At 38.5% G+C, this 24,643-nt stretch overlaps 1 protein-coding gene across 2 annotated transcripts in view; it reads right to left on the reverse strand.

Moving 5' to 3' along the window:
• The window catches only part of LOC124619217 (exportin-1), a 136,267-nt gene that overhangs the window by 103,414 nt on the left and 8,210 nt on the right, over nt 1-24,643 (reverse strand). For both annotated transcript variants that reach the window (XM_047145436.1, XM_047145437.1), the window contains exons 3-4: nt 10,821-10,995; nt 1,927-2,033 (exon numbers count right to left, since the gene is read on the reverse strand). In XM_047145436.1, coding sequence (XP_047001392.1) covers nt 1,927-2,033; nt 10,821-10,995 — 282 coding nt within the window. The remainder of the gene's footprint in view (nt 1-1,926; nt 2,034-10,820; nt 10,996-24,643) is intronic.

Consider the following 24,643-nt stretch of genomic DNA (forward strand, 5'->3'; position numbering starts at 1 on the left):
ATGGCATCATTTTTCTCCTAAAAATCACTAAACCTGTGGAACAGAATGTGTGTGAAACTAATTTTTGAAAATTTTACTATCCATCCGTGCTCCTATTCGATTAAAATAATTCACAGGGATATGTTATGCTATGATATCCTTCAATGTTTGGGATTTTGTTTTATTTTCCAATCACTCGTACAAGGTGAGGCATAATATCTAGCAATTTTAAAAAATGTGCGAATCAAGCTGCGTTGGAGAGAGGTGGAGGGGACAGTGTCAGTTACATTTGGAGTGAAATAGCAGTTAAGTCATAATGGAGCACTGGACCCCACAGCATTGTGCATACGCTGTCAAAGCATTTTATCAAAACTGTAGTTCGTACCAGCTAGCACATCATGCATTTCGCAACCACTTCAGCATTAATCGGAATTGGCCGGTGCCATCTGCCTGTGCGATTAAAATGTGGGTTGAGAAATTTGAGGAGAAGATACAGCGAGTGATGATCAATGACACCTCAGTAAACAACCCACTTCATCTACTGAGACAAAAATGAGATTTTTCCTGTATTTTTCAATTTCCCTGGTGTGTTTGAAATTCCCTGATATTCCCCGATTTCCAGCACCTGTGGCAGCCCTGACTATTGTTATTATCTTAATGTCCTTCATCATCATCATATTATTATTGTCAATTATTATATTGCATGTGTGCGTCAATTATTGCATGCGTGTATTTTTTTTATATGTGTTACTCCTGGCCTTATGGAATATAGCCTTGCGGCTAAATAAACAATATATGATTAAATATTGTTTTCTGGTCTGGTACAATTCTTTCTAGTTCAAATCATGCTAAATTGAAGTGTGCGTGTCAAGGCCATTCCTGCACAAAAAATTGAAGAGGAGGATGCAATAGAGAGAGAATGACGGTATCTCCAAGTGCAGCTCTGTAGCCCAAGTAATTGCTTGCCTGTGAATGTAAATTCTGCTCTCCTCCATATTGTTGTGCAAGAATAGATTTGTTCTCAATTTGGTACAACTTACCAGACTAGTTTACTCTGCTAACCGAGCAAGTGTGCTCTTCCACCCCCCCACCCTCCATTCTTTCCAATTATCAGTTTCAGTGAGCATGCTTTCTTTAATATATTTCAATGAATGGTTTACGAAAAGATAACAATGTTTACTCCTCGAGGAAAACCTGCAAAGAATGTAAATAGAGCCCATCTCACTCATGTGCTGCCATTGACAGGGAAGAAACTTACAGTTTTACTTCACATGACGTATCCACCAAGTTACAGCTACCACACAATGTAACCTGTCCTTTAAAATAAATCTCACGTGAAACTACTACTAATTGGCAGCAGTTCAGATGTATAAGGAACTGCTACAGCATTTGCTCTCAACCAAGATATAACACAATGAAAAGTTATTCAACAGCAGAAATGTGGAAGTTACAACACTATAATGCTGAGCGAACAGCAGACATAGTTATTTGTCTTAAGTCTTATTAGTCATAGGGAAGCATGTGATCTACATTAAAACTGAACTGTATTAAATCCACAGTATTATGTAAAAATATGGTCTTTAAATATGTCTGCTTGTGTCTGTATGTGTGGATGGATATGTGCGTGTGTGCGAGTGTATACCTGTCCTTTTTTCCCCCTAAGGTAAGTCTTTCCGCTCCCGGGATTGGAATGACTCCTTACCCTCTCCCTTAAAACCCACTTCCTTTCGTCTTCCCCTCTCCTTCCCTCTTTCCTGATGAGGCAACAGTTTGTTGCGAAAGCTTGAATTTTGTGTGTGTGTTTGTGTTTGTTTGTGTGTCTATCGACCTGCCAGCACTTTTGTTCGGTAAGTCACCTCATCTTTGTTTTTATATATAATTTTTCCCACGTGGAATGTTTCCTTCCATTATATTGGTATTATGTAAAAATATATACAAATCACTCACCTGCACAAGAATCATATTTAACTTGTTTAAATATACTTTCTCCCTTTCCAATGTTTCTGGGTCAGATGAGATTTTTATAATTAATCCGACTACATATTTCTTAATGCCTGGAAGAAAACAGAAAATAATATTATTTAAAACATGGTTAACAAGTTTACTCATTAATAACACAAAAAGAGATGCCCGATCCCTGTACTAGCCAGGAACACATGCAAGATTGTGATCAACACATTTTTATGACCAACTACAAATCATGCATTAAATGGTTTAAGGAATAAAGGTAACAACTCAGCAGACAGCTGAGGCACTGAGCCACTGAAAGATACATAAAGAAGACTGATAATTTTCTCAAAACTTCTAATTTCAGTCAAACTGGTCCACAAAATGAATGTGTGTGTGTGTGTGTGTGTGTGTGTGTGTGTGTGTGTGTGTGTGTGTGAGAGAGAGAGAGAGAGAGAGAGAGAGAGAGAGAGAGAGAGAGGAAGTTGTTAGTAGTGCTCTATAGTTCTGAAAAAGAATTCGTATGACAGCTCGCAAAGTTCTATGTCTTTTTTGTGTCTCTTCCAACGATTCAGTTCCTCCCATATTTAATAGCTCTGTACATTTCATCCTTCAACTATTTACATTCCACCCGGACTTTCCACTGGCATATTTTATCATTTTGGCAGGTTTAAATTTTTTTTTTTTTTTGTTTCACTCCTCTCCAGACTAATCAGCGCAAAGGAGATATATTCGAAATACCACACAACACTGAAGTATGTCAATACAATGGGAAAGCACAATTAAAAGGAGAATATCTGATGAAATATATAATAGTGATGAAATTATAAAGAAACTGCACCAGACACAAATTGCAAGTGATGCAGAGTGAAGTTAGGCAGAAAGCTACAAAAGAAGGATTCATCAGGCAGGCAAACAAAAATGGAGAGTATGAGAAATTATTGAAGGTACCAGGCAAAATCTAGCAACATCTTCAACATTTTAGAAAATGTGGAGGCAAGATAATTCATATCAATACAAATGTGCCCTCCACAAGTAGCCAGACTATGTGGGAGTGACTTTTTGGTGTGGAAGGGAAGACAGCTGTCAAAATGAAGGCACTGTTGACAATATATGCCCTTGATACAGGCAGAGGTGTCGATGGAGCCACAACGATGATGGCGGTCATTGTCAAGTAGGTGGTTCACTGGGTTGCATCAATGAACCTGAACCAGACAAGGGGTTTGGGATTCTGAAACGCTACAAAGTTTTCCTCTAGGTGGCCCATAAACAGATTGGTATAGGAGGGCGCCATGTGCATCCCCATGAGTGTGCCGTGGATTTGTTGATGTACCTTCCCTTCAAATGAGTAGTTATGTGTGATGATATAATTAGGCAGATGTACAGGAATGTGTGGAGGGGTTTCAAGTTGGAAAGACTTTGGAAGAGTTAGCAATTAAATAAACCAGCTGTTTCAATTATTCACAAACTACGAGTAAAGTAAGACTGTTTAAGAATTTTAATATAATTTGTTGTTCATGAGTGGAGCATACCTGGACTTACACAGAATCCAATTATTGATCACACGTTCTGTAGCTCAGGTGAATGGAAGAGTATATAAAGGGGTATCAGGGAAGTAAAAGCATTCATGTAAATTATCACCTACACAATAAATTTCCCCGTGTTCAGACAAATAGTTATTCTTTAAATGCTCTTATGTTTTGTTGAAAGCAGTGGCCATGAATGTCTAAAGGATATACCAAGTAACACGGTTTTTCTGAGTAGGTACGAAAGTTCATAACACTTAGAAAATGCTCATCACTGGAATCAACAAAAACATTAAACAATTTAAAAATCACTACAGTGAACAAAAACCATTTGTGGAGCCTGTTTCGCTGGGACAAGCAACACTCTCAATACACAAACAGAATTCATATAGCGAATCAGATATCACCAGCAACAACTTTTAGCATTTGTAGCCCCTAATATCCTCCAACAGGCATTAGCTAAAAATAACAGACACCTCACACAGACTGTGTCCCAACAGGGGTGAAACTACATCAATTTGCCAGTATTACCAAAATCTCCAGTTAGATAATATTGTCCACAGGAGAACATCGATCTGGTGCTTTAATTTGTTTAACATAGCACTCTAGATTGCAATGATATTTATTCATTATGGTCAATTTAGACTTTCACTTAAAGCCATCTCCAGAAGCAACCCTGCAAGGGTAGGATTTGCCGAATCACAGAGAATACAAAAACATACAGGGTTACAAGAAAGTACAGAAATTATGCAGCATTTACCCCTATGGCTGGTGTTGGCAGCTCCACAGCTTTTCTCGTGGTAGCACAATTGTAACTGCTACTGATGGTTATGGAGTCACAGGTTAAGTAACATGCAATTCCCAAACCAAATATGGATTATGTCAGCACCAACCAGTGGTAAACACTCCACAAAACATGAAATATCGATGTTACCTGGAATTTACAAACTAAGTTCTCGCAGACCATTTACAAATGTATAAGTTAAACCACTGCAAATCATCACACAAGCAGTCTTTTACGTTAAAAATGGGTGACATTACAGAATGTGCGAGGAACAAAGTCACCTAGTGACATTTGTATGAATGACAAAAACAACATTCTTACCAAAATTTTGCCAATAAACAAATGAACTAGAGAAAAGTAATTATACGCATGTGCTAATATCACATGAAAATATAATTAGGAAGTAAAAAAGACACACCAATTTGCAGACAGGCACAATCATAAAACACTCACATTTGGCTTTCAGCCACAGCCTTCGTCTCTCTCTCTCTCTCTCACACACACACACACACACACACACACACACACACATTAAAGCACACCTGGTGTACACAACGGTGCCAACGCCAGCATCTTGGGCCAGAAGGCAACATCACGTGGGATGCAAGCAGCAATCTGAAGGGAGGTGGGGAAGAGGATGGAGACGAACGATGTCTGGTGGAATGTGCGGGAACTAGACTGCCAACAGGCGCAGTGTAAGGAGGTTATGGTTGTGGGGCACAGAGGAGGAGGGGGGGAGGAGTGGAGAAAGACGGATGGATGCAGTGACCGAGGGTTGCAAATGAACAGAGAGGGAGATGATATGATAGGACAGAGGGGGGTTGAAACTGTTGGGTGGAGGGTGTGGTGACAGTATGTTACTGTAGGTTGCGACTGGGATATTACAGCAGCGGAGAAGGGTTGCAAAGATAGCTCCCATCTGTGCAGTTCAGAAAAGCTGGTGGGGGAGGGAAAGATCCAGATGGCTTGGGGCAATGAAGCTGTCATTGAAATCAAGTGTATTATGTTCAGCTGCATCTTGTGCCACAGGGCAGTCTACTTTGCTCTTGGCCAGCTTGGTGGTGCTTTTCCTCCTGGTGGACAGCTGGTTGGTAGTCATACCAATAGAAAAAGCTGTGCAATTATTGCAGCAGAGCTGGTAAATGACATGGCTGCTTACACAGGTGGCCTGGCACCTGACAGGGTAGGATGAACCTGTGAAGGGACTGGAATAGGACGTGCTGGGTGGCTGGACTGGACAAGTTTGCACCTGGGCCTTCGACAGGGATATGACCACTCCTTTGTGGCTGGTTCTTAAGTGTGGTGGGAGGATTGGGGATGTGAGGAGAAAAGGCAAATGACATCTGTTTGTAGACTATGTCTGGGGCATAGTGCCTGTCTGTGAAGGCCTTTGTGAGACCGTTACAGCATACTCAGCAAAGGAGTTTTGTCACTGCAGATACGCCATCCTCCTGTTAGCCAGGCTATGTGGAAGGGATTTTTTTGGTGTGAAAGGGGTGACAGATGTCAAAATTCAGATACTGTTGGTGGTTGGCGGGTTTAATGTGGACAGAGGTGTGGATGGAGCCATCAGAGAGGAGGAGGTCACCATCTAGGAAGCTGGCATGCTGGGTTGAGGAGGACCACATGAAGCTGATGAGAGAGAAGGTGTTGACGTTACGAAGGAACAAGGATAGGGTGTCTTGGCCCTGAGCCCAGATCATGAAGATATCGTCAATGAACCTGAACCAGACTGGGCCCATAGAAAGGTTGGCGTAGGAGGGTGCCTTGTGGGTGCCCGTAGCTGTGCCACAGATTTCATTATATACCTCCCCTTCAAATGAGAAACAATAGGGGACTAGGATACAGTCAGTAAGGTGTATGAGAAATGAGGTAGTCGGTTTGGAGTCTGAAGGACGTGAGGGAATGCAAGTGTTCAATAGTGGTAAGACAGTGGGCATGAGGGATGTTGGTGTACAGAGAGGTGGCGTCAAAAGTGACGATTAGGGATCCAGGAAATAAAGTGGTGGGGAAGGTGGAGAGTTGGTGAAGTAATGGTAAATTTCTTTGACATGGGAGGCTAGATTATGGGCAATTGGCTGGTGTGTTGGTCAATGAGGGTAGAAATTCTTTCAGTGGGGGCTCAATAACCAGCCACAATTTGACGTCCCAGATCGTTGGGTTTTTGGATTTTGGGTATCATGTAGAAGGTGGGCATGTGGGGGTGTCATAGAGGTGGGGAGGGAAATGGATTTGGGGGAGATGTTCTGGTAAGGGCCTAAGGCTTTAAGCAGGGGTTAGAATTTATGTCTGCCTTCAGAGATGGCATCACTCTGGCAGACAGAGTTTATAGGTGGAGGAGTCAGATAATTGGCGGAGGCCTTCTGGCAGGCATTCACAGCGATTCATAACACCAGTGGTGGAATCTTTGTCTGCAGGTTGGATGATTAGGTCAGGATTTGTTTTGAAGTAGTTCTTTTTTCTACTGAAAGGTTGGTGTTCTGACAAGGGAACCTCCCCATCGCACCCCCCTCAGATTTAGTTGTAAGTTGGCTCAGTGGTTAGGCCTTGAAAAACTGAACACAGATCAATAGACAAAACAGGAAGAAGTTGTGTGGAACTATGAAAAAAATAAGCAAAATATACAAACTGAGTAGTCCAGCGCAAGATAGCCAACATCAATGATAACGTGAGCTCAGGTGAGCCGTAGTCCAGTGGTTAGCGTGAGCGGTTGCGGAACTAGAGGTCCTTGGTTCAAGTCTTCCATCGCGGGAAAAGTTTAATTTATTTTATTTATGATTATTATATCCATAAGAAAACCTCAATCGGGCAAGGTAGAAGGATCTTTTTACCCATTCGCAGATTGTACAAGTTAGGTGGGGCGACAACATATTCTTGTCATGTGACGCACATGCAGTCACCAGTGTCGTATAGAATACATCAGACGTGTTTTACTGCGGAAGAATCGGTTGACCTATGACCTTGTGATCAAATGTTTTCGGTTCGCATTGGAGAGGCACGTCCTTTTGTCTACTAATCGTGCGGTTTTGCGGTGCTGTCGCAAAACACGTACACTAAACTTATTACAGTGAACAGAGACGTCAATGAACGAACGGACAGATCATAACTTTGCGAAAATAAAGAAAAAAAAATTTTCGCTCGAGGGAAGATTTGAACCAGGGACCTCACGTTCCGCAACTGCTCACGCTAACCACGGGACCATGGCGAACCTGGGTTCGCATAATCCTTGATGTTGCTTATGTTGCACATAGACTACTCAGTTTGTAAATTTTGCTTATTTTTTTCATAGTTCCACACAACTTCTTCCCGTTTTCTCGATTGATCTGTGTTCAGTTTTTCAAGGCCTATCCACTATGCCAACTTATAACTAAATCTGAGGGGGGTGCGATGGGGAGGTTCCCTTGTGAGAAAGAGACCTGGAGAAGGATGGTGAGGCTATGTTAGAGGTAAGGAATTCCTGGAAAGTGACCAGTTGGTGGTTAGGTTGGGGGGAAGGGGGAGATCACGGATGGATGGTGGTATGAACTGAAGAGACAGGGTTTAATGTTGGAATTAGGATGGTTTCAGCTGGAGGGATTGCCAACAAAGAAGTACTTCCATTGCAAGGATCATGAGAAAGAGAGAAGGTCTTCGACATGTCTATTTATCCCAGCTTCAACCAACAGTAACATATTGTCCACACACCATCCACCCAACAGCTTCCACCTCCACTGTCCTATCATCTCATCATCCATCCTGTTTATTTGCAGCACTTTGCCAATGCATCTGCCTGTCTTTCCCCACTCATCTCCTTTTTGTGCTCATTTTTTCTTCTACCTCCCTGCTTTACAACCTCCTGGCACTGCACCTGTTGGCAGTCTAGTCATGCAGTCCCTGCATACTCCACCAGACAGCATTCGTCTCCCTCCCCACCCTTACACTATATCCCTTCCCATTCCCCCGCCCCCCCCCCCCCTCCAGATTTTTGCTTGCATCCCATATGATTCTGCATTCCGGCCCAAGACGCTGGAGATTGTGGTCTCTTGTGTGCGTGTGTGTGTGTGGGGGGGGGGGGAGTGTCCGTTAATTGTGTCCGTCTGCAACTTGACATGTCTTCTTTATGGCAAGCAGCAATCTGTCTTTTCCTACATTGTTGATATTCTTACTGGGAGTTTCCATTGTTTAGTTAGGAAGTAAGTTGCATTAAAATGTATACACATCATCGTTGATTTGCTAGACAGTGCCCTCTAGTGTTGCCTGCGTTGCTTTGACAACAGCGTTGTTTTCAGAAATCACAGTACAGAACACTGTGCAGTAAACAGTATGTATTTTAATGGGTGTATCATTTAATGTAATTTACCTCCTAATTATAGCGTATCGGCTAATTATATCTTCATGTGATAGCTACACGTGCACATAATTACTTTTCTCTAGTGTCCTTATTTACCACAAAATATTGAGAAGAATGATGTTTTTGTCATTCATACCAGTGTCACTAGGTGAAACCACTTCCTTGCTCATTCTGTAAGTTCGCCTATGTTTAACGACCACTTGTCTAGTGATTTGTAATAGTTTAACTTCTTATATATTCGCACCTGGGCTTTGAGAATTTAGTTTGTCAATTTCATACAACGTCGACATTTCACTTTTTGTAAAGCTTTTGTCATTAGGTTTGCTGACATAATCCGTATTCAGGATGGAAATTGCAAACTATTTAACCTGTGGCGCTATGGCTGTTACAATCTTGCTACCACAAGAATAGGTGAGGAACTGCCAGCACTAGCCACAGGAGTAAACGCTACGGCATTTCTGTATTTCCTTATAACGCCATACATTTAGTACTCCATGCAGCTCTGCTATTCCTATCCTTGCAGGGCTCACATGCGAATACAACTAACTAAAAAGCCAAAATCGGTCATAATAAATCAATACCACTGCAATCTAGACCATTATTTTAACCTTAAGACCGTGTGTGCTAATAAATGGGTACTACCACAATGTAAATTAATGAAAATCATTTTTCTTCGTGCAATTATAACTTGACAGGGCATTTAAACACTGCTACAGAAGGTATACTGCAGGCTGTGCCTTAAAGAAAGGGGTATAATCAGAAAGCAATTAAGTAAAATGAAATCTATTATTGAAACACTCAAGCAATTAGATTTGAAAGAATGGGAAGTTTAACAGCTAAACACCTATGAGAGAGTCTCTAGACAACACAAGTAGTTTCAGATCCAAATTAAAGAACACATGTTGCACCAAAAATGCAAGGCCAAATCAAAGCTAAAAGACATTCTACAAGCAATCGTCATGTAAGAGAATGGCTGACCATGTGAGAAAACAGAACCTGCAAAAGGAGCCACAAAAAATTGGGTGAGCTTTATTACAGGTGGATAAAAACCACATTGATGATTATACAAGAGTCATTCTATAAGTCATGACAACAATAGTATATCTTACAATTATGAGACAACGTGGGAATTCCACAATATGCACTGAATGATACAGCAGTGTGTATCTGTGTACCAATATAAAAGAGAGTTCCAGTACGGATGGTCACAGCAAGGTGTGAAATGGAAAACATGCATTGGAACTCTTGGAACTCTGTATAAATTTATTGCACACAAGTACAAATGGAACAATAGTGAATCAAAATCAAGTAATGTCCTTCAATAGTCCCCCAGTGCATTTACACTCCACTGCCAATGATACGGAAGGCATTGAATGTCACTGGCATTCCCATCAATGTGTGCCATATGTCAATGAAATGTCATCCCCCATTGCTGTACATAATTCTTTATGATGTCTGCTGTGTGGGCTGTACCATTTTCATGGAGTATGACTGCATTATCCAGCAGTGCCAGATGTTTTCATTAAAGTTCGTGTCGCAAATGATACAGCAGAAAGTTGTGGTAGTATTTGACATTTCTAACAGGGTGACACTACAGAATACATCGTTGTTATAAGACAGAATGAGTGTGACCTGCGTGGGTGATGTATTCTGTCACTCCAGGTGTCATGAACGTGGATAACGCCATTCTACTCACTGGGTCTTCAATGATTCATGCACTTGTGTCAAGGTTCCATCAGTCACAATAATGTGATTCAGCATGTCATTTCCTTCCCACTCTAATCACTCCAGGTCGATATGCCCGCTTCTGCACCTCTGTTAACCCATGTGGTACCCATTTCAAACACTTCCAGGCAGCGTCTACTTTTGCTCCTCTTAACTGATGTGTTACCCATTATCTACACTTCTGCACACCTTCAAGTACTGTCATAAAATGCGGAACACTGTTGCCCTTAACTTGTAGCACAGCCAAGCTTATACTCAGTGTTTCTGGTGCTGGCACCAAGGCTGGCATCCCCACATGCAGTCACAATCTGTCAGTTGATTTCTGTACTGTTTGCCATGGGGTTTCGTACATATTTACCGTGATTATGGTGATGCCACATGTTTGCGTGATATACTATAGTTGCCATAACTTACAGAATGACCATCGTAAATGCAACTGTAAAGATATTGAAACTTGTACAAAATAACTTCCTGCATGCAATTCATAAACACGGAGAAAAAACAATTATGAACAAGCAATGTGATATACCTTCACATTGGTTCCTTGGTAAAACCTTCCATCTTGTTTTAATTACTTGTTCCAGGATCTGCAGAGCATAATACTTCGTCTGCTGATTCTGTGAAAATTCCAGAATAGTATCCACTCTGGTCCATGCATCCGGGTGTTCTTTGAGAGTTGTAAGGACCTCCTGAGCCACCCTTTGCTGTAATATACAATATATTATTTCATATTTCAATGGGAAATGATATTTTAAATTATATTCACATCTGCAATTTTAAAATGCTATGGAAATAAGGGTTTCAAAATAGGAGATTGTATAAGAAGGGATATGACATGTAATATAATAAGCAGTAATACACAGGAATAATGCACATCAGCTGACAGCATCAAAAGTGACACTAGCAATTATTGCTTTTCTAATAAACCTGACAAAGTAGAAATATCCCTGGAAACTCCATTTGACAGCCATGTTAAAGTTTGTGCAATAACTTTCATACTGGCAAGAGAAATTTCTAGGATTTTCTTCAACCAGTTTCTACTGAACCATCTTTTTTTCTTTAAACAGAATCCTAAGGGCGAATTCAATTAGTTCTGCTTGGGGAAAATTAGATACTGTAAGCTAATACCTGTTTCTATTTAGGACAACATATAGTTACAGCCAGTCTGTCCATTTCTTCTGTTTCTCGTACTTCAAATGACTAACCACAATACGGTCACCGTAGGAGTGGGAACAAGATCAAAACTAAACTGACATAATATGCAAACATTAATTCACATCTTATTTAATCAGTTCAGTGAGTGCAAAAATTTTGTACCAATAAATAGCTTTATCACATCAATCATTCAGTTGTCTCAGCAAATACTGCTGACCATCTCATTTCTAACTGATGGGAGTTACAATTAAATCAAGTTTCTCATAGATTATTCTGGTATAATATTATTTTAATCCATTAAATAGCTACAATTACAGACTGCATTTAATGGGCTTATATGTTGGAAAATTGAGTTTGAAATCTCTTCCTCCCTTACCCTACCTAATCCCCCCTTCCCAAGAAAATTGCAGAATGTCAAATTTATGGTACAACATAATCAAAAGACTCAGCAAAGACTTTAACATATGCATTTATGAGTGCAACAAAACACATACATTATGTAAAATCGAGTTGCTCCTCATTTCAATGTTAATGTCTGTAGGTTTCTAAACCACAAGATTCCTTGACAGGTGGGTAGGTAGAGCTGAACAAATTCCTTGGCCTCCTTGCCATCCAGAGCTAAGCCTAGTACACTTTAATTTGTGGGGACATCTGAAAGCTTTTGTATACGAAGCCCTGGTACAAGATGTACAGCCTGTGCGCCCACATTGTGGAAGGCTGTGAAAGCAATACACAAGAGCCTCAGGGATTCACTGTGATGGAGGGCTGATGCATCTATTCTTGCTAACAGAGGATTTTTGAACATTTCATTTAGAAAAGTGTTTCACACCGCTTATACATTCTTTTGCTATATTTTTCAGTCATTAATGTGTTGAAGAGTTATGGAAATTGAGCTCTAAACAAGGAAATAAAGTGTTTTTGGACCCATGTTCATATAATATGTTTTCTTCCTCTCTGTGCGAATGTTTCCTGAAAGTTTAGCCATACCTTTTTGTTACAGCCCTTGTAAAGTACAAGGGACAGTGTTTATGAAAACATATCGGACATTATATAAATTTGCCATAACCAATACGAAATAAGACAAATGTTACAGACCAACACATCCATTTAACTTACAGAGGACTGAAATTATATATCTAATAATGTTAAAATCATTGTGTAGTGATATATTTATAAATAAATGCAGTGCATTATGATAAGAGAGAACAAATTTATTTGAAAAAGTTTAGTTCTATTTCAGCACAGATTAACCTTTCCCAAGGATCTGTGATAGGCTCTTGTACAATACACACCACTTGTGAAATATCAGCTTCATTAGTATCATTCTTTTCTGTCCATACAAATTCCTCCTCTTAAGGAATTACCCAGTTTCTTTTCTTTTCGTGTGCTTAGCTAACAACTTGTCCAAAGAATTTATGCAAATGTCCTCCTTTACATTCTAGTTTAAAAATAATCCACTGACCAAGTAAGGGAAATTTTTCACCATTTCAAATGGTTATGTAAAAATTTTTTCTTGAACACTCTGGTTCGCAATAGGTTTCTGTTATTACATCAACTTAACCAGTTATGGACTTCACACATTTTACGAAAGATGACCAAATCAGTAATGAGAGCCAGTCTAGCTTTCTCACCGTGCTACACAAGATGATTCAGCTTTCCAACACCATCAAGAAACCCTTTTCTTTGGGGCACCTAAAGGAACTGCAAATTCAACATAAGACCACCATATTTGCTGAAAGTTATACTGGCTAATGTGTACTGCTGTTTGACATGTTGACTAGCTTCCTCAAGAGTATATTTTCCTGATTTTAAGACCAGGACATTTATTTTCAAGGTTCTAAAGTATTTTCTGATTAAAAGCTTGAACAGCTAGCTTATCATGCTGCAGACAGGTATAATAGCATAAGAATGTAGATGTATAGTGGTAAGAAACTTCCTGGCAGATTAAAACTGTGTGCCAGACCGGGACTCGAACTCGGGACCTTTGCCTTTCGCGGGCAAATGCTCAACTAACTGAGCTAGTCAAGCACGAGTCACGACCCGTCCCCACAGCTTCAATTCTGCCAGAACCTTCCAAGCTGTGAGGGCGAGTTGTGAGTCATGCTTGGGTTGCTCAGTTGGTACAGCACTTGCTCATGAAAGGCAAAGGTCCCGAGTTCGAGTATCGGTCCGGCACACAGATTTAATCTGCCAGGAAGTTTCATATCAGTGCGCACATTGCTGCAGAGTGGAAATCTCATTTCTGGAAGCATAGTGGTAACATTGCATAAGAAGCTCTCGAGTTTCCAGCCCGGTTAAAATTCCAAGGGCTTTCGACCAAGCACTCCTTGACCATTGTAAAGTGGTAGGACTTTTTATAGGGCTGCTCTGATGCTCACGGAATTGTCATGTATGGATAAAAGTTGATTCCACATTCGATGTGCTCATTTTAATTTCAAGTTTGTTGGATCCAATGTCATAGTCAGCAGCAAGCCACCATCTCTACAAAGTGTGTTTTCAATTATTCTGTTTCTATGGCTTATTTAATTACACAGTCCCAGAAGCCAGTAGCGCAAGCCGCTACAGAAGTTTCATCAAATTTGATCCCTTGAAAATTTTCTAAAGCATGCTCAGCTAAAGTGAGTTTGTCGAGGTAGTGTAGGTGATAAAGCCTCTCACGCATTGTAGTACAATGCACATTGTTTGTCCAATGTGAGACTGGCCACACTTGTACAGTAACTTGTAGACCCGAGGTGTTCTGAGACTTGCTGCATTTTTACTGGTATCAGTGATTACCAGACTTTTGTCGGAGGCCTGAAGCTCGATTTGCTATTGTGTCTTTTCAGCTGGAGGCTTATCTTGCCGAAATGGGGCTACAGACAGGCAAGAAAGCAAATTTCTTTTCCTGCTTCTCCTCACTGGGCTCATTGTGAACCTTGCTTGTGATCACTTCTAACTGGTGAACGTTGTCACCACTATTCCTAAACATCTGGCATAGGTCGCTCAGCTCTTGGGGCAGATTACTGTTCTCTGGTACAGTTCTTGCACAATGCACCAATGTAACACAGTACACTTCTGCCCTGAGCAATGATGGATGGTTAATAGCATGCAAGTACAGATCAATGTGAGCAATTTCCATACATGTTGTGGCCAAGGTATTTACTTAGCCTACAGTAGACAAGGAAGTAAAGGAAGGGCAACGAATTTTCTTCTTCTACTTCCAAGGAGAACTTGGCGTTACTGTTAATGCTGTTGAGATGTTTCAAGAACTCCATGGGACCAAATGATGGCTGTGTCATCCATGGCTTCCTGTCGCAATGCCATCCTTCTGATCATGATACTGGCCACTTTAGTGGAATATTAGGGCCAAAGAAAACCTTGTTATGCCTATTCAAAAACAGCACCATTACATCAAAACTGCTATAACGTCACCCTCACTAAGTCGAAGACGACTAATTTCGCTGACAAAATCTGCAGAGTCTCTAATATGGGGTCATACTGTGTAAAATCACAGACATTTAGGTGAATCCTAAAGGAACCATTTCAGAATTTAGTCATATCTGGTACAAAGATATCTACATGTTTTAATAGTAAAACTATCAAATAGCACTGTCCTAACTCAAACAATTTTTTATGAATTTAGGTCTGAAGACTAAAGTGTCATTAATCAGGCACGATTTTCCCAACTTTCAGAGACCTAGGGCTCAGTAATGAATTGACCTACAGACATTTTTTTTAAGTATCTGGTATGTAGGCCACTAAGTTGACAGAATGTATAGAAAGTACGATACATTCATTCATTCAGACTTTTTATGAAAAATGTTCAAAAACACACTTTTTTCATTAAAGAGACTGTCAGCAGAAAGGACCAAAAAGCTTTCATCATTGCAGAGCGTGTGCAGGCCACTGCACTAAAGTCCTGCCCATGTTGTGTGCTGGTAGCTTTGCAAGTTTCTCGCCATGTTTCCTTTGCTGCTTCACTGGGGAGCTTGCGGACCACCTGTTCGATGTCACCAATTTTTCCCATGTCCTGTGGTGAAGGTACAATGTTGAGTCTTTTCTTACGTGTCTATATCTCTCGCCACAACAAGTCTCAAAACATCTGAGGTCTACATGATACATTGCAAATGTGGCCAGTCTTACGTTGGTCGGGCAAACAGTACACAATGTAGAACAACAAAGGAAGGAGCATGAGACGTCTTATCACCTCCGCTACCCCAAGAAATCCACTGTAAGTGAACATTCTTTAGAAAAAGGTCACTGCATCAAATTTAATGAAACCTCTGTCGTAGCTCGTAATAATGGATTCTGGGGTGGTGTAATTAAAGAAGCCTTCAAAATAAACACCCTTAATAGAGTGAACCAGCAGCCCACTTCCAGTCAATACCACTTGACAATGGACATGGAGTGCTTGTTCAAAAGCATGCGGAAGTTAATTTGATGCAGCTGGAAACCCAAGAACTTTTTATTCAGATATAATAGCATATGAAACAGGACAGAATATCGTGTTAAGTCACTGATGCCTATTGTTTTGGTAATTAATGCCTAGTGTTTTGGTAATTAGTTTTTTGTGCGCTCTGCACTTCATCCTGATAAGCAACTGTAAAGTTGTCAATGAAATAAATCTAGAGAACACAAATTTTATCTGAATTTTTTTCAGCTTTTGTCATTTTACAAAAGGAACTCTATTTATTTTTGATAAAACAGTGAACTTGAAACTTTGCTAACTTGTTGTTCAACATTCTGAAATCACTGTCTATAGAACCTTCCTGTACCACTTTAATTACTCTCCCTGTCCTATCATCCCACTGATATAAGCTGATGAGTTGACCACAGCAAGGTAGCAATGAGTAGAAAAATTCTCCATAATTCTTTAAATTTCCACATTTCTGGAACGTGCCAAATATATTTTTGAAAAATGTTTCGGAATTCCTAGTTCATTAGAGGAAAATGAAGTGTTATGTCTGTAACAGCATTTCTGGCAGCTGTGATATGTTGTAAAATTTTTTTCGTCATAATTTTACATATCAGTGCTAAATAGAAGAGCGTAATAAGTTGTTTCGTTAGATATAAAATTATGGGTGTAGGGCAAACTTTTCTATTTAATTTGATACAGATCTAACTGTAAATGAGTTCCCTAAACTATTTTATTCCTTTGTTTCTAAAATGGAGTAAGTATTTCCACATTATTTTTTTGTAGATGTTTAAATTAGTTACTGAAAACAATGCAATATCACAGAAATACATTTTTTATCAAAATATAATGTATCATAAGTCAAATTTTTCTTCATTTCTTTTTTTCAGTAAGAATGTAATCTATACATCATGGTGGTGTGAGGTCTTGCATGATTTCAGAAATTATGCATTCTGGCTCTTCAATTTTGTACAGGAAGACAAAAGCGAGGGCATTTCAAAATTTATCTTTGTGGTTTCACTTTCCGTGGCTTTAACTAATATTAGGCTTCACAACCTATTTATAGTAGACTTGAGACTCGCGTCAAGGAAAAAAAATAAAATAAATAAATAATCTTCAGGGGAAACAGAACAGACGTATCACCCGATTACTTTCGGGTTATACCATTTCAAATCACAAACTGCTACAACCCGACCCTTTTAGATTTCTTTAAACTGAAGTATGCATGTAGTAGTCATGATCAGCTAAACAAAGCAATTTTTTTCGCATTTTTCTGACAAAAGGTTGCTGAGTAAACAGGTGCCAAAAAAGGTAAAACGAACAATGAAATTGAGTTCATTTGAAAGATATTTAAAGGGTTTCCAAGTGATATGAAACAAAATTAGCTGAAAATTTTATATTCATCTTTATATAAAAACATCATTATTCTTTTTTTTTTGAAATATTGAAAAACTATGACGTAGTCAGAGGCAGTACAAAAGTAGTTTCTCACTGATCAAAAGAAAAGGAATTTATATGTATCCAGGATATCAATCAATCAATCAATTGCAGGAGAGCTTCTGTAAAGTTTGGAAGGTAGGAGACAAGGTACTGGCAGAAGTAATGGTGTGAGGACGGGGCGTGAGTCGTGCTTGGGTAGTTCAGTTGGTAGAGCACCTTTCGACAATTTTGGATTTAAAAAACTTGGTAAACAACTGCTACAGCAAATCCATTAGAAGTTATAATAAAAAATGAACTTGTGGGGAAGAAGTCTGAAGGGCAACATTCAATTTGTCAAATTCAGGAATAGTCACTTGAAGGAAAATGCAAAGGGCCTTGTTCAAGTTTGAGGGCAGGAACAAAAAGAATTCTTCCACCATTTATTGTAGCAAAAGCCTTACATTTAAGATGAGTTTGTCTCATGTGGAAGAATATGCTATTCTTTTAGGAGCTTTTGTAGTAGCAGGATCAAGAATTCTCTTCTTCTGATACTCTTTGGATCCACTTCGTTCTACTCTAGGTATTCTGAAAAATGTCAAGCTTGTGGAAATGTTTTGGATACACAATATTACTTCCTCCTTGAAAAAAGAAAGAGATGGTTCCCAATGGTCCAGCAGTCTATCCAAATTTCTGCCTAAGATAACCACCTTGTACATACATGCTTCAGAATCTTCTTTGGCTCTTTATTATGCACTTTCTGAAATTTCTGAAGGCATTCTTTTCTTTTGACACTCAGCTCTAAGAAACAAAATATATCAACAAGGATCTCATCCACTTCACATGGTAATCTTCCAGCACTTCATTCAACTGCTACATTAATCAGGTGGTATATGCAACCTATGATAGCAATACCTGGATGAAATGCCTTCAGAACTGCTGAAACTTCATTTTTGTGTCCTACCATAACAGGAGCATTGTCAGTACAGAAAGCCACACAGCTTTCAATTGGTATGTTATGAGAATTCAGCTGTGGTAACATCAGATTACCTATGTTTCGCTCTGTTGAGTCTGCAACTAACACTGGTGTGAAAAGCACAGTGTTCACTACTTTTTCCCACAGAATATCACAGAATGTAACAACAACAGATACAACTTGAAATTCATATCATTGCTTCCACACACAGCCAAAGAAAATGGTCTGTCCTGAAGGCACTTCAGATGATGCATTTTTTGCCATTTCATTTACAACACAAGTCATTTTCGTGCAACTACAGATATATTTCTTTGCAACTTCTGATGTGGGAAACATCAACTTAAATAAAGCACCTGCATGATCAGCTGCACTTAAGTGCACATTGTGTTCCACCAAAAAGGAAGTTAACAGACATTCGCCCTTAATTACATCACTGTCAATGTTTCCAGACTAGACAAAAAGGTGTCTATTTTCTAGTCATCTTCCTTCAATCTATTATAACTTACGAGTTTGCCACACTTCACATGATTATTTAAATCATTTCTTCCACCATGTCCAATATTAATGTCACACCCACATACCGTGCAAAAGGCAAATTTTTCTCCCTTTCTTGACACAGAAAATAAAGAGAATATGATTCTGTAAATGTCTGGAAGTCATGTTTCTTGTTGGATTTATTCATGAACAATATGAAAAAGTCTGAGTACAAATGTCTCGATATGTACTAAAACATCAAAAGGAACCTGGATCACTGAATGTCACATAAAATAACAATGTAAACACTCAAGGCAGACAAATACTCCATTGAAACATGTCAAAGCACATAGAACAACTGTTATCCCGACTTCAAATTCAATTCCAAAGACAACACAAACATCAAACATTTAAAAGTACCAAGACTGAGTTATCGACTATCTTAGACTTGCCTTCGACCCATACAATCGACAGTATGGAAGTGGGGTGATTATCGAATGTTAACATTTCAAAACTTTGTCCGCGAAGTCTTAATATGACACCGTCCATCCGTAAAATGCGGGAATTTCTGTAAATTTTGCGGATAAACTGTAAAAGTTGGGAAGTTTGCATGTAGATGTACAAAGTTCACAGTGATTTAACTCTTTTTCTAATTTTTTGAACTAGACAAGCTAACCACCAGTGTCCTATATTACAGGCAACATTTCAAAAAAAAAAAAAAAAAAAAAAAAAAAAAAAAAAAAAAAAAAAAAAAATATATATATATATATATATAAAAAACAAAGATGAGGTGACTTACCGAACAAAAGCGCTGGCAGGTCGATAGACACACAAACAAACACAAACACACACACAAAATTCAAGCTTTCGCAACAAACTGTTGCCTCATCAGGAAAGAGGGAAGGAGAGGGGAAGACGAAAGGAAGTGGGTTTTAAGGGAGAGGGTAAGGAGTCATTCCAATCCCGGAAGCGGAAAGACTTACCTTAGGGGGAAAAAAGGACAGGTATACACTCGCACACACGCACATATCCATCCACACATACAGACACAAGCAGACATATATATATATTATATAAGCAGACATGTCTGCTTTTGTCTGTGTATGTGCGGATGGATATGTGCATGTGTGCGAGTGTATACCTGTCCTTTTTTCCCCCCTAAGGTAAGTCTTTCTGCTCCCGGGATTGGAATGACTCCTTACCCTCTCCCTTAAAACCCACATCCTTTCGTCTTTCCTTCTCCTTCCCTCTTTCCTGATGAAGCAACCGTTGGTTGCGAAAGCTAGAATTTTGTGTGTGTGTGTGTTTGTGTGTCTATCGACCTGCCAGCACTTTTGTTTGGTAAGTCTCATCATCTTTGTTTTTATATATATTTTTCCCACCTGGAATGTTTCCCTCTATAATCACAAACCCCTTCAACAACTTTTTTTTTTTTTTTTTTTTTGACAAATCGAATTCATTTACACAATGTTCCTTTGTGGCCAGTCAACGATCAGCCTTCCAAAAAAGCTTGAGGTTGAGTTCAAGGTAAACATTGGGCCAACACACAAGCAACAATTCATCCCTTTGTATCTTATTACAAGGATGGTGACAAACTCGAGCACATAAGTCTTTGTCATTACATCATAATGCCTCTCACCTGATACCTACTGTCCATGTGTTCCATTCCAACTTGACTTTCTGACCTAAAAATTTAACTGAAAATCAACTAAAATATACTACTTCTCTACCAGAGAGGCAGTTCAGTATAAACACAGAATGAACTTCATTAACCTGTGCTATCATGAAGATTTTCATATTGAAGCCCAGTGGCATTTTTGCCATCTCTCATGATAGAGAAGATAGCACTGGTGTTGGTGGAACAGTTAAGCGACTGGCTGTCCGTTCAAGTCTGCAATGCCCATACACTAATCAAATAGTGAGATCTGAACAACTTTGTATATTTGCCAGGGATAACGTAAAAGGGATCATTTCAAAAATGCTACTACAGGAGATCACGAAATGAACTGCAACTTGCAGATTGATTTTAGCAATGTTGCACAGTTGTAGGGGGACAAAAATGTCTCAGTTTTATTCCACTAAGCAAGAACAAAATAATTACAAAAGTGTATTTGGACTCTAATGAAAATAAAATTGAACTGGCAATGGCTGTTAACAGTGATCGAATATTGTTTGATGATGTCAAAGGATATTTTGCTTGTGTATATAATGGATGCTAGTGCTAAGGCTGTACAGTTTGCAAAAATAAGGAAAAGGGTTAAATCATAGTTAGCCTGTTACATCCACATTGACTGTCCACATCTTTCACATTACCCATTCAAGCAGACATTCTTTTCATGGGCAACAGGGAACTAAAGGCAATCTTGAATCCTCAAACTGCTACAGGACAAACATACACATAATTCCAAGTGGCAGTAATAACATGCAACAAACAGATTGGCTAGAAGGATGATGAATTGTGTAGGTACAACTCATCGAAATAAGTAACAAGAACAAATAAGTAATTGACTTCAAGCCAATCTCTTGTTTCCAGATGTTTTGATTTTTTAAAAAAATATTTGCAACTTGCATTAAGAAGTGCAACGCTGAGAAGTCAAATATTGTTGCTCTTGCTGCCAATTCTAAGCTATTTTATTCTGATGTTCATATTCAGTTATACAATAATAAATAGGTACTGACAGGTAGGCCTAACATTTAAAATACATTAATTTTTGAAGGTCTTTTACAGAACCATCTCAAACATAAAATTACTTTTTACAGTGATCCCATGCTCATCCCAAGTTGAAATTTCAGAATACGGGGAGCAAAATGCTATCTCTGAAATATATTTTTTGAAAAATTTAAAAAGATAGTTTTTCAAAACTCAAAAAATTCAGTAATGGTGTTTTTATTAATTAATAAATATAGATTTTTCATCTAATTACACTTTATATCATGTGGAAGCCCTTTTAAAGCGTTTTCAAATGAACTTCATTTCATTGTTCTTTCGTCAAAAAATTTTGAAAGGAACACTTTTGTGTTACTATAGGATAATTCCATATTAAGTGGCCTAAGGTTCCCCACTTGACAGTCTCCAATATTGACGACATTTTCACAGGATATACCTGTAGAACTTACATGAAGCACTGCCAGATTTCGGCTCCGTAAGTAGCCACTAGCCACCGTTTTGTAAAGGCTCGTATTTTGACATTGCAACTTGAACAAATAAATCAACAACTTTGTTTTAACATTGCTCAAAGATCTAAAAGACCTATTGAAACATTGCAATTCTGTTCAACATTTTGGTAGCAATACAAAATAAGAGAACTAAATATCAAAGTATGGTAAATTAGTCATAATGTGCTATCAAAGCGCTTCATAATTCTTGTCGCAACAAATTTTGACTATACTTTATCGGCTTGTATCTACTGATTCTTTACTCATCTGCAGTCTGTCAGCATGTCAAAAAGCTCTGCAAGTGGTACCTAGATTGCTCAAATAATGACTGACTTACAGAAGTTCTAATTCTACTTAAAAATTTAATTAGCCAATTTTGGCTCATTTTCAAGATGCCACATCTTGAAAGAGATCATACAAACCTGATTTTTACTGGCACCATTGAAAAAAGCTCAGTTTGTTTGATCAGAAGTTGTTTTTTATTTTTGAAGCTAGCAAGTTTGGTGGCAATAATGGAGTTTAAAAAAATGCTTCATCAATTATTCAGAAGCACACTGTTGTATAGTGAAGAATAGTCAGATTTAATGTGAACTTTTTTAAATAATGTAAAGTCTTTTGTCATTGCTACACAAACGTGTTTTTTTCTGAAAGTACAAATTATTTCAGGGTGTTTGACTTTTTAGAATTGTTTATCTGGTCATTTAATTTTTTTTCTGTTCTATTCCCAAATTCGCTATGAAAGTTTTCATTATCTATGATTGACTATTTTTTTCCAGTTGGAATTATAATTGAATTGTAGTTTAATGGATATCAATGACGTTTCAGTGCCATATAGCATGAACCTTGCAGACAATTCTGCATGCCATCTGAAAACATATACACACCAACAAAGCTTCAAACACATCACACAATTTTCAAGAGAACAACAGGAATTACTAAACAAAAGAAGTGAAATATGTCTTACTGAAAATGCACAAATATGCTTTCATCATAATGTAATACTTTTGGAGAAGTATGGATTTCTACAGAGATCCTCTTGTAACCTTTTTGATGTGAAGAACCATTCTGTAAAAAAATGGGTTTGTGGATGGTTAATGTACAAACAGCAAAACAATTGAAAGCTGTGACAAAGAGCAATTTGAAAACCGGGCAGATCTGTCCAACTCCTACAAAATACATAAATAAAAAAATAAAAATAAAAAACAGTAAGAAAAGCAAAAAAATCTCAGTCATCATCATCCCTGTGATAACATAAAGCAGAGTTATATCCAGCAGAGTCACTTGATACAAGTCTAACTGATTTTGGTGTAACCCCTCTAAAATTTTAGAGTACCAACAAGATATGCCAAAGGTTATGCAAAATGAAAATTAAGTGATACTCAAGAGGCAATTGTGAATAACACTGGTGCTGCTGGAGGCTTCGACTAAAAAAAAAAAAAAGGCATGTCCTGATTGTGAAGATTAGAAGCAGTTGATTAAATAATTGAAAGAAAAGTTGCAATCGTCAAGACAGCCTGAAAAATCGCATCTTTTGACATTAGTACCTTAAAGTTGGACTGTAAAAGAAAATGCAAGAATTTGGTGTTTCTGAAAGGATGGCAAAAACAGCTAGGAAGTTAAAGGCAGAAAATGGTGTATTCGCTCTGCCAAAGAACAGGTGTGGCAAGATGATTCCAGATGTTGTAAAAGAAAGATGGTAACACTTTTTTTTTCTCTCTCTCCCAAAATGAAAAATTCAACCAAATTTACCCACGCAAAAAGGACTGTGTATTAATTAGAACAACAGATGGACAGAAAGTTTTAATTCAAAAATACCTTCTTCTCGATAATTTGAAGAAATTTTTGCAGTATACTGACTTCAGCATGAGCCCGAAATTGGATTTTTCAAATTCTGTGAATTGAAGCCACAATGATGGCTCACCATAGGTGCTGCACGAACATATTCAGTCTGTGTTTGTGCTTTACACCAAAATCCAAAACTGATGCTTGCAAGCAGTCCAATTAAAGATTACAAGAGCCTGATTGCTAAAACAGTGTGTGATTTGGAATCCAAAGACTGCATGCTTCATCGGTGTGAAATCTGTCCACGAAAAGAATTTCTGCAACAGTTTTTAGAAAGCAGTATTGAAGGCAATGATCCAGATGATACCACGAAGTTCAAACAGTGGGTGCACACTGACAGAGATACATTACAAATCAAGCAGGTGACCAGTGAGGATTTTACTGAAGATCTGATTTCAAAAATTGACAACCTTTAACTCATTATTACATTGCAAAGCACCAAAGCCGGCACCTGAATTGCACAAAAGAAATCCTCAAGCCAAATGAACTGACCATATTCAAGGATTTTGCTGAAATATTAAAAAACTAAAAACCCGCTTCAACTGCGAAAAAAGCACCTAGTGTTAAGTGTTAACCCAGGTTTCAGCATAGATAATTACACCTTCTTCAGAACAACAATAAAACCCTCAAGTGCCTAAAAAGACTTGTCAATGATTAAAAGAACACCATATCTATACATTTATAAACGAAAAAGAAAAGGAAACACAAACAGTACATATGCACAAAGTCAAAACCACTACTTAACTTAATGGTATACGCTCCACCTCACACCAGCCTATGTTCGATGGGCCATGACCCGCTATCTAAGCACACACGCATACAAATACAAGAAAGTCTGAGGCTAAATAGCTCGTATATTGCCAGCCGTGGATCAACATATATCAGAAAATGAAATGGATAGAACAAGATACGAGCTAAATAGGAGATGAAACCTAAAAAT

Source organism: Schistocerca americana, chromosome 6 (genome assembly GCF_021461395.2).
Source record: "Schistocerca americana isolate TAMUIC-IGC-003095 chromosome 6, iqSchAmer2.1, whole genome shotgun sequence".
Lineage (NCBI taxonomy): Eukaryota > Metazoa > Arthropoda > Insecta > Orthoptera > Acrididae > Schistocerca > Schistocerca americana.